At 36.0% G+C, this 11441-nt stretch overlaps 2 protein-coding genes across 2 annotated transcripts in view; one reads left to right on the top strand and one right to left on the bottom strand.

Moving 5' to 3' along the window:
• The window catches only part of LOC306888537 (voltage-gated potassium channel subunit beta-2-like), a gene marked incomplete at its 5' end in the record, with an annotated part of 204950 nt that extends 199775 nt beyond the window's left edge, over positions 1-5175 (top strand). The window contains 5 exons of the mRNA XM_079446899.1: positions 1891-2011; positions 2158-2252; positions 2408-2528; positions 3254-3342; positions 3418-5175. Of these exons, the coding sequence (XP_079303025.1) occupies positions 1891-2011; positions 2158-2252; positions 2408-2528; positions 3254-3342; positions 3418-3507 (516 nt within the window). The 3' untranslated portion in view covers positions 3508-5175. The remainder of the gene's footprint in view (positions 1-1890; positions 2012-2157; positions 2253-2407; positions 2529-3253; positions 3343-3417) is intronic.
• A 3075-nt stretch (positions 5176-8250) lies between these two features.
• On the bottom strand, positions 8251-11126 carry LOC306888121 (translocon-associated protein subunit gamma). The gene is made up of 5 exons (XM_079446271.1): positions 10884-11126; positions 10487-10613; positions 10291-10389; positions 9016-9147; positions 8251-8926 (listed from the first exon to the last, which is right to left on the bottom strand). Exons 1-5 carry the CDS (start codon positions 11014-11016, stop codon positions 8860-8862), a joined length of 558 nt encoding a protein of 185 aa, XP_079302397.1. The 5' UTR covers positions 11017-11126; the 3' UTR covers positions 8251-8859.
• Between the last annotated feature and the right edge of the window lie 315 nt (positions 11127-11441).

Below are 11441 nucleotides of genomic sequence, written 5' to 3' on the forward strand. Positions count from 1 at the left end.
CAGGAGCAAACCGTGTTTGCAGAGACAACAAAGATACCCTCTTGAATCTCAGCTCCTCTACAGTGTATACTGGCTACATCACATATTTTTAGCCCTTTGACGGAAGTCAGTGTTTTGCAGTACTTTATGTTGCTGTAATTGCAGTGTAGCACAAAGCAAGTTGGCCCAAACTGATATGTTGTAATTAAGCACTGACATTATTAATTCATGGGTGATAAATGCAGAGAGGACACACACTGATGACCTGTAATTTGTGTTACTGTGATAATAACATGTTCTGGTGTCACGCCAGATCCATGCACGTAAACACTCCCCCACGACTGGAACTTGTGTTCACAGCCTGAAATGAGCTCTGTACATGCATATGAAAACAAGGATTGATACTGTGGTATCAGTCATGTGATATTAATATAGACTGTATATAGGGACTAGCTATCACTTTTATCACAGTCAGTATTTCTCAGGATATACTAAATGTCAGTTTCTATATGTACATACCTAAAGACCTAACAATAGAAAAGCTATAAGCATTATTATAGAAAAAGGCTGTCTGTTCTATTCTATTCTATTCTGTTGTTGAAAAAAAATTGTAGTAATTTAAGTAATTCATACTTCTATTTATTAAGGATGCGTGAAATTGCTCAAAAGTGGCAGTAAAGACATTTATAGGCCCAAAAAAGCTTGCTGTTCTGAATTTTCTGTTCATCAAAAAATAATGAAAAAAAGTATTACAGTCTCCACAAAAATATTAAACATCACAGTTGTTTTCAGCATTGTCAGTAAAATTCAGCTTTACCAACACAGTTATAGTTTCTATCACAGTTATTAAGTTGGCTTGAGAAACCCAACATACTGAAATGCTATTTTAGCTGCTTCTTCTTCTTCTTCTTCTTCTGAGACTAAATTTGGACAATCTCCTCCAAGAGTTGTCAAGCTACAACCACTAAATTTGGGTCAGACCTTCAGACTAGTCTGACTTGGGTTGCTATATCTTTTCTAACTGATTGGACTTATGATTTTCATTAAATGGACGATCAAAACTATCGTCAAAAATCCCCTTGACTTTCATTTCTTTTGTACAATAAGACTTATAATGAGTGCTGTCTATCACTCACAAAGCTTAATGACTATCCTAGGACAACATGATAAAATCATGCATACTAAGCAGCATACTAAAACATGTTATCAATGTGCCAAACGTGCCAGCAACATGCTATCAATATGCTAATCATGGTAGAAACATGTTAGCAACATGCTAATCATGCTAAAACATACTAGCAACATGTTAAATCATGCTAGCAATGTGCTAAATCATCTGTCCAATCTATCCAAACCTCAAGCTGTTTCAACTGCTTCAAACTTTCAGGCTAGGCTTTCCCACGCCAACTTTTAAGTTTGTTCACAAACTTTATCTAATTTTAAATTTAAATAATATTTCACAATATTACTGTTTTTCTGTATTTTTGATCAAATAAATGCAGCTTTGTTGAGCAAAGAGACTTCTTTCAAAAGCATCTTATAGAGCAACATTTTTGAACAGTAGACTACTGTATATGAGAACACATTTTTTAACCTTTCAGTCTTGTCTGAATGTGGTTTTATTGTTCACTCTCTACCTATCAGCGATAATAAAAATGTGAACTTTCAGATTGAAGGACAGAAATAAGTATTTGAAACCAACATAAGCTCACACTGAGAAAACAAGCATTTCTATAAATATCTGAAACTAAACCAGCAAGTGTAATATCTGCAATATCTCATGGTCCATTGGATAACTTATGAAATAATGTGTAGGTCATATGTTGAAATTCTAGCTATTACAAATATACTGTCCATACTGTATATATTTTGATATGAAAGTGAAATGTAAATATTATTTTCTCTTTCTAGGAAGCATATTCTGTAGCGAGGCAGTTTAACCTGATTCCTCCAGTGTGTGAGCAGGCAGAGTATCATCTCTTCCAGAGGGAGAAGGTCGAGGTGCAGCTTCCTGAGCTCTACCATAAGATAGGCAGGTGTCAATCAATCATCATTTAATCGCTCAATCTCAGTGAATATGATACTGTCAAATTTGGAGAATTCTTCAACGAGAGCATACAGTATAGCAGCTGCTTATCTTGGTCATAAATATTACCTTGATTCTGTTGGGGACTGTAGGTGTGGGCGCCATGACATGGTCTCCTTTGGCCTGTGGGATCATCACTGGAAAGTATGAAAACGGTATCCCAGAATCCTCCAGGGCAGCTATGAAGGTACCAAGTTAAAGGCAAATTTAATCATAATTCGCTAGTATTTTCTAGAGACTAACAGCTGCATATAGATGATGACAAATCAAATATTTATTTTCTGCCATGTATCTCCCTACCTTACTCTACTCATCTACTTCTCTTGTCTTTTTGTCTTGAAGTCATACCAGTGGCTGAAAGACAAGATAGTCAGTGATGACGGACGAAAGCAGCAGGCAAAGCTGAAAGAACTCGGTCATATTGCTGAGAAGTTGAGCTGCACTTTGCCTCAGCTGGCCGTAGGTAAGAATTATCCCATTGACACTTTTACAGAGTTGTCTTACCAATCAGTCTAGGCTTTTGAGCTAGCAGTGCTCATGCAGTTTTTGGTTCTTGTTCTTGTTGATTGATTGATTGATTGATTGATTGATTGATTGATTGATTGATTGATTGATTTTAATGGGTTTATTCAGCCAGGACATATCAAATAACTCAAAAGTGACAGTAAAGACATTTATAATGTTACAAAAGATTTCTGTTTCAAATAAATGTTGAATTTTCTATTAATCATAGAATCCTTATTTTTAAAAGATAAGCACAATAAGCAAGACCCTGAAGACTGCAAGGCTGACAATTCAGCTTTGTCATCACAAGAATAAATTACATTTTAAAATATTAAAAGAATAAAAAATGTTTTAAATTGTAATAATTACTGTGTTTTTGATCAAATATAGCATAATAGACAAAAACATAAAAACCCAAACTTTTGAAAGGTAGTGTTTATATAAACAGTACTCATGGGAAATACTTTTGAATGGCCATACATGAAGAAATATGATTTTGACCACATTATGGTGTAGTTACAGTATCTACCAGCAGAGGCTACTGCTTATGCTGGCCAACCAAACACAACCATACTACTACAATTCAGACTTACTTTTAGTTCCATTTTGCCACCTAAAGTCCACAACTTGTAATCTGCTGAGAATGTTGTTTTAAAGACATCTTTTGTCACTTTTTCTGCCCAGCCTGGTGTCTGCGGAACGAAGGAGTGAGCTCGGTACTACTAGGAACCTCAAATGCAGAGCAGCTAACTGAAAACTTGGGAGCCATACAGGTAAGGAAATGAATTGACTTTCTATGCATCTATTCATTTCCAGAAGTTCCCTGACTGACTTCTCTGCACATCCAGGTTCTTCCAAAGATGACATCCCACGTGGTCTCAGACATTGATCATATACTTGGGAACAGGCCATACAGTAAGAAGGACTATCGGTCCTAAGGGCTCTGGACGCAGGCTCAGGGTGAAGAGAGATATATGTGTAGCAGTGTTCGTGCCCTAGTGGTTCCTGCTCCGAATCTGTTTTCATCATCGGTCAGACCTCTCTCTGAAGCCTTAGAGTGCCGTCCTCCATAACCTGTACCTGCATCCCCTCTGTTTCTGCTAGTGTGCCTTTGCACCCAAACATAGCAAGAATCCCCTCGACTGGTGTCCAGGTGTCACCTTGTTACGGCACCTGGCAGGAGAGCTTCACTCACAAATGTGATCTTTGTACCTTATAAACACCCATGCTTGGCCTCTGCCCTCAAAACCATCAGCCACCGGGATGTCTGGCGGTATTAGCACACAGAGTGGAGGAACAGAGCATGCCACCCTCTTGTGTTCAAACGCAACAACAGCAAACCTGTTTCACAGACTGTAGAGCAGACTCAGTGGAGCAATGTGCATTCACAAAGATTCGAGCTGTTTTGCCTGTGCAAGAATGCCTGTATTGATATTTTATGAGGGATAGTTTAAAGAGATTATGCGTGTTTGCTTTATAATGTGAGCCAAAGGTACATGTGGTAGAAAAATAAGTAAATGCACACATCTGACTTATAGGAAATTACTTGAACGGGGATAGCATACATCTATGAATACATGCTTACTGAACATGCAACTGTATTATAAACCGACCTTAATCGGTACTGCAGTCTAAATAGAGTTTATCTGACATGCGTAGAATATATTATGCATTCATGGTAATGTTTGATTATAAATATTATAAAACTTGTTTTTCCTTTTAGTAACAGTATGGAAGATATTCAGAGGAAAACAACTTAAAGGGATACCCTTGTGAAAAAGAAGTGTGTTCAATTGTGTTGAATGTGCATTTTAGTGTACTTCCAATTTTAATAGAATGTAAAAAAAGCAAAATAAAACTGTACTTCTAGTTAACATAAAGTACACTTTCATGACCATGTTTCTTAATATACTTAATTGGAGTTTTAAGGATTTACTTTAAAGTACATTTTTAAATCATTTTGTTTTAATATGTAGTTGTGCTTTAAAAGAAGTACACTTATTTTATAAGTATATTATACATATTAAAGCACATGTAAAATACTGACTATCATTTTAACTGTAGTGTGTTATTTGTAGTGTGTAGTGTGTTATTCCATTTAAAGCTACATTTTAAATGTACTTCATCATTACAAATGTGTAATTACATATATATTTAAATACCTTATATATATAGGTTTCAATGTAAATGATATGAAAGTATATTTTAGATTACCATAAATGCTTGTCAGTACATTTAACCACATTTTAAAAACAAAATAAATAATTATTACAAATAAAGATGTACTGAAGTCCTGTTTAAATGGATATAAAAAAAACTCTCAAAAGTTTAGCTGACTGCATTTAATATAAATTTAAACTGTAATAAATTATAATTTTCCAAAAATATTACATTCAGTTTGCACTTCAGTGTATTATTTCCATAATAAGAACTCTTTTTAAAAGTCTTCTTTTTCACAAGGGCAGTTCACCCAAAACAATTGTAATTCTATCTTCACTTACTTAAAAATTGAAAAGTTGAAATTGAAAGTCACTTGTTGTTTCTGACCCAATAGACCTTCATTGTATGGACAAAAAACATTGTAAACTGATGTATAAAGAGATGTTAAAAAAAGAAACAAAACTGAGAGGTTTTTTAATGCTACCAATATGCATGGCAGCATTAAGATATAATGGGAGCAAATCTGATTTACTGTTTGTGGGTGCCTCATGTTTGATTTTATAGCTTTGCTCGCCCTACTTGAAAGCCATACTTTATCATGCCCTAGATATTTTAAACACAGATGAGCTGCTTTACCCTGTAGTATTTAAATTCTCAGTGTTTATGAATTTGAAGCTTGTTGGGATTTAGCTTGAGCAAAGAAGATGGTTCTGTATAGAAAAAAATGAAGTGTGAAACACATAAGGCTTTATGAGATCTTTGTGTACATAGTGTTACCTTTAGTCTCCCTGCGGAGTGCCTTGATTCTCACCTGCATGAACATTAGGGCTTGCCCATTCTCCCATGGGTCCATGAGTGTAATACTGTGAGCTTTTCTCAGTTGTAAATGATGTCTTTTACAAAAACTAAGAAATCACACCACATGGTGACTATTGTTTTCTAAAGTTTGTAACATTGTTTCTGAGAAAATAGAAGCTGTTGGATGCACAGGCTGTTCCGAATCTCTGCATCAGGGTCTTTTATCATATCATGCATCTCTCTCCCTGTATGGCAGCAGTGTACTTCTGTAAATATAAATATGTAAACAGTACATAGAGGTAGATTATATGCTTGAAATAAAAATGCATAAGGCCAGTAATCCCATGTGTGTTTCCTTATTGGGCAATCTACTGGTAGACACAATAAGCTGGTGAACAACCGGTAGAAATTTCGTATTATCGCAATTAGGTTCGCATGACACTGGAGTTCGGCTCACATTCCATTTCTTTAATGGAGCGGATGATTTATGACCTGTACTCCAGCCATCCACCAGGGGGCGATTGAAATGTTTTGGCTTCATTTTTCAGGATATGTGAGAAACACCTGGTTCTGTTCCGAAAGAACAGCATGATGAAATTTGAATCATGATCACAACTTCTCTTGATTTATTAAGCATAATTGTCTGCGATATTTGCCAGCTGGTTATTTATCCTGAAGGCATTTCATTTTAATTTGGCATTTGCTTTATCTTGCATTGGCAACAAGCCTCCACAAGTTTTCATGGTGGTTGCAGTAGCTAGATGTCAAGAGTTTAAATGCCTCAGAGCTTTTTTCTTAAATCAATACATTTTCTGCTTAGTGGTTTGCTTAATCTTCCCAACCTGGCATATTAATACATATAGGCCCGGTTTCACAGACAGGGTTTAGGTTAAGCCAGGATTTGGCCATAGTTCAATTAGGACATTTAAGTAGCTTTTATAAATATGCCTTAGATAAAAACATTACTGGTGTGCATCTTGTGGCAAAACGATGAATTTGACATATTTTAAGATCACTCGGTGCAAGTTTCTTTCAGTTGAAATAGCCCAGACATGCATTTTAGTCTTGGACTAGGCTTAAGCCTTGTATATGAAACCGGAGGATTATTACTCATATTAATACAGAGAAGGGGGGAAAAAACACAGCTAGTAGACAAGAAAAACATAATAAAATGAGACTAATGTCATTATTTTCCTGACTGATTCAAATTGAGCATGACTAAAAATTGTACATCTCATTCAGTCAAACTGGCTTGTATATTTGCAGTGCAACACTATTATTTGAAATCATTTGTTTCAGTCATTTTGAGTACAACAAATCCGAAGTGGCACCCATAAGTTAAAATGCAGTAGGTCTTAAAGTGACAGCAGCGTAATATAGGGGAGAATAAAGGGCACTTCAAGAAGGGGAACCCATTTATAAGAGCATTCCAATGCCTTGTCCAACTACCCACACTTGCGGTCTTGGCCACTTGAGAGCGAGTGCGCACGACATATCCCAGGTCTTAAAAACGGCAAACGGTTGTTTTCAAAGCGATTTTAAAATGCAAAGTATTTCAAATTCAAATAAATCTATGTAAACACTTGCATTATTACAACACTATAAGTGTTTCCTATGAGGTAATGAAAAGTTCGACACACATTTGTGGGGTGTTCCTCAAACGGAAGGCTGCATCCTTCCTAGTTCAGTCCTTCAGAGTCTTGTAGGCTAGACTCCTCTGCATTAAACTCTAGAATGAGATGCTCTAGTAAGTGTGCGTGGCTCCGCCCTCACCGTCACGACACAAAAATACTAATAAAACTTAGTTTTGTATTACAAATCTGTATATTCTTTGGCTTTCTATTAATGCAATACAATGAATCACTGCCATCTACAATCTCCCTGTGGCTTAAATTATTTGCAGTTTAGCATTTAGTAAGTAATTTACACCAAAACAAAAGATAATATCTATCCTTTCATGTCCAAAAACATTATTTTGTCTTATATTTCATAATAAATTCAGACAAGCTCAGTACTGACTCATTTTTCGTCCGTTTATTTTGAAATGGAACGAGTAGCCTACAAAGGATTGTGGGTGATTGAAGGTGGCGGAGGATACATTCCATGCATCCTGAATGAAGGACGCGAAGCGAAGGCTGTCTTCCAAGGATCCTTCCGACTGAGATGGCCTTCAGCGACGTTTGATGACGTGGCAGCTGAGAAATGCAGCCTTCGCAGGATGCAGCCTTCCATTTGAGAAACACCCGTGGTCTTCATCCTCACTTGAACACTTGGGCCAAAAACAGGAAATACATCATATAAGTTGTCAAGTGGTCAAGTGCAAAGACCGCAAGTGTGGGGATTTGGACAAGGCACAAATAAAGATGAATCCATTCACTAAGGTCCCTTCCACAAGTCCATTAGAAAAAGCGTACGTGATGATCGGGAACTTAGTAACTTTATTGTTCGTGGTCATGTGACCCAGGGTGGGGAGTCATTTAAAAGTTAGATAGAGTGTAATGTAATAATTCAACAATTCTGTTGCACACAAATTTTAAATTAAATAAAAATGTTTTTTTTTTTTTGTCATGAATTTCATATTAGGTTTAAAGAGGTAGGAAATGTGTTTAATAGTAGATAGCATTAGGTAAATGTGATTACCTGCAGGATCCAAAGAAGAGACTTTAAGTTTTTATAAAGTATGTTGTATAAACATACTCAAATTTAAAATATTTTGAAAACTTGATTATAAAATGTGTTTATTTCCAATAATATTTACAGCAATAAAAAGATCCTATTGCAAGAACAGTTAATGGAGTGATGGATGCTTATGAGGCAATGACATTGTATTTCATTGTTCTCTTCGCCAAGTGCATTCCAATGAATGAAACAAAATATACACATAGCTTTAATGTATAATCAATGAATAAAGTCTAAACTACTGCTTCTTTTATTTTCATTACATTTGATTCATTTTCTTGCATTTGCATCTTGTTCTATTGTAATTATTTGTCTTACTGGTATCATAAAAGCCATTATTTTCAGCAGAAGTAACAATGTTGTATCCTTAGAATTATTTTGTACTCATATCTAACATTTATCACATTATCCTCCACATTCCTTATATTAAAATATGACAAAATACATGAGTAAACAGTCTTTTATTGGTACAAAACAAAAGCAAGAAGACCAGACAAAAAAAGGCCTTAACCAATCATGAATTTCATGAAACTTTAACAGATGAAATGATAAACGCCCTCCTTTAACAAACTGCCTTGCCTGCCCCCACCCCCAATCCCATAATCCTCTCATTTGTTTTCCCTCAATCTTCTCCTTCTAGTGCAATCAGTCTTTTATTTGGACCCTGTAGACAGCAGGGCGATCAGACCTGAAGAGGCACCAATGGACAGAATGTAATTCCTGTAACAGACATATAAGGTAAGCGTTAGACATCTAGACAATCAATAGGCTTCAACAGACACAAAGACTAAATATTACAGTAAACTTACACTGTTGGATTGAAGTTCTTCAGCAAGAAGAAAGAGGCAACGATGACAATCAAAAGGAACAGAGTGTTGTTGTAAAAGATGGAAAAAGTGGTGGCCTCGTAATCAGCGACCTCATTCTTCTTCCAGAGGATCCTGCAACAAAGACTCGCTGTTAACAACAGAGAACTTCCAAAATGACAGGATAAGCATGTTCTGAGGCATATTTAAGACAGCAGATCAACAGGATACATATAAAGCATTTATTGCATTCATTGTCACCAGTGTTGTCATTTTTTTCTCAAACAAAAACGATTAAATATATCTATATATATTATATATAAAATACACAATACTAAAAACAAAAATTAAAAATGCTGCTTGGAGTACTAGAACTGCAATAAGCTCAAGTTTTACTCAAGAATTACTAAAAGTGAAAAAAAGAAAAACAAGAAATAAACCAAAGCTATATAGAAATATAAAAAACCTAAGAAAACTGAAAATATAAAAATAAAAGCTATTTAAAGTAATGAACACAATACTATACACATTTTCCATTTTAAAATTCCATACTTTTCCAGACTCAAATTTCCAAACCTCTCTGTAGATTTTCAGACCATATTTAACATAATTGGTTCATAAAGCATCATTTCCAGCTTTATATTTGGTATATAGTACAGCCATCTGTAAACATTATTTTCTTCTCAGGGTTTTTTTTTTTTCATTAATTTTCTCGAAGTGACAACATACAGAGTCCCTAATATAAAAAATAATAAATAAATAAAAAATACAGATGTGCATGGGAATGTTTTGCATGCTTACGCATTACAGTTTCTAGTTTTATACAACCTATTTCCTTTGTGTATCACTGCCATCTTACTATGAATAAAACGTTAGCATGGATGAACATGAATTAACAGAGATCTACCTGCTCAAAATCTTGCTTTTCTTACGGTAGTACCTCGAATATCCAATTTAACTCAACTTTTTATTTTTGCAAAGGTCCTTGAGTTATGTAACACGGTGCTAAGAATATAGTGTGAAGAAACCCAAAATGCTTCTAAAAAGTGCCCCTTGAATTCATTGTCATATTTGGCGATCACTAAAGAATCACTAAACAGCTGCCATGAAACCTCACTTCTTGTACGATACATTTATTTTCATTAAATTTTCACTGGAAAAAGTCTGGAAACAAATATTTTTCCATACTCTGCTTTATTTTTTTCATACTTTTCCAGACCTGGAAAATACTTCAATCAAATCCCATACTTTTCCAAACCCTGTAGGAACCCTACATACCTCTCGTCCTTCTCTTTGCGGGACATTTTGCGGTTGTCGGCCTCAGAGAGCTTGCGGGTCACTTCCTTGGACACGGCGTCTTCACGTTTCTGAGCGACCCTGAAAGTAAAATACAAGATTGTCAACTCAGAAAACTGGGAGAAAAGAAAAAGAATGCATTGAAACAATGTGTGAGGGTTTATTTAAATATTCTTACTTGTGCTTGAGGACAAATTTGACGTTCTTGTAAGCAAAAGCAACCAGGTAGGTGCTGACTAGAGTCATGACTGCATACAGCACTGCAGACTGGACCAGATCCATATGCCAGATCCTCCAAAACAGCCCTGTTACAAAATAAATACATATGCAAGAACCAGGTGAGAACACAATGATTTATTCACAATGAATAAGTGAATCAATAACAGTCGGGTGATCATCAGTCGTCAGAGAGACCATAAATAAAGGGCTGCATAAACTATGAGAATCTACACAACGTTACTTAGATCTAAACTAGAATATAACTAGGTAAGTTAGGCAGCTCACTTTTGAGCATCCACCTATACTTCAGGAAGAATGCTGAGAGTCTCACTAGCAGGAACAGATGAGGAACTTACAGATGGGGATCGCGGACACGATTAGCGCATTGCCATAGAACAGCGCCGTAGATTTCGCCGACAGGTTTCTGCTGAAGTCCTGCAGGAGAAGATCCTCCTCTGACTGCTGTTTGTTGCTGCCTTTGGGTGCCATGTCTCCGGTCTGCGATTCCTGGCTTGAGTGAAAGAGACAGACACGTATGTGATCCGAATGGATGACGCGCTTTCGCCGCGTCAGCACAAACAGTGATGCGCGCAGAGGCCGAGCTCAAGGAGTCTCGCGGAGCTGCTGCCCTCTAGTATCCGGGAGGAGCAACCATATTTACAGCAGTAGTTTACCCGGTCATAATTTACTCACACGTATGTTGTTTCAAATCTACACCTTGTTGTTTTTGTTTTGTTTTTTGTTTTTTCATCTCGCCATACCAGCTGTAGAAACCGACTCTTGTCAAAGGGAAAACAAAACAAAACACGAATTTTATTATTATGTCCATAAATAGGCTATATTATGATTTTAAGAGAATCATATGTTGTTGTTGTTTTTTTTTTACCTATAAGTTTTATAAAATGTATGTTTTA

Source organism: Barbus barbus, assembly GCF_936440315.1.
Source record: "Barbus barbus genome assembly, chromosome: 22".
Lineage (NCBI taxonomy): Eukaryota > Metazoa > Chordata > Actinopteri > Cypriniformes > Cyprinidae > Barbus > Barbus barbus.

Bases quoted from the DNA above. Each gene is read 5' to 3' on its own strand.
- LOC306888121 (XM_079446271.1), bottom strand. From the start codon at position 11,016: ATGGCACCCAAAGGCAGCAACAAACAGCAGTCAGAGGAGGATCTTCTC. The intron at 10,614-10,883 runs GTAAGTTCCTCA...ATTTTGTAACAG, and splicing joins CGTGTCCGCGATCCCCATCT to GGCTGTTTTGGAGGATCTGG. The intron at 10,390-10,486 runs GTAAGAATATTT...TTTTACTTTCAG, and splicing joins AAATTTGTCCTCAAGCACAA to GGTCGCTCAGAAACGTGAAG.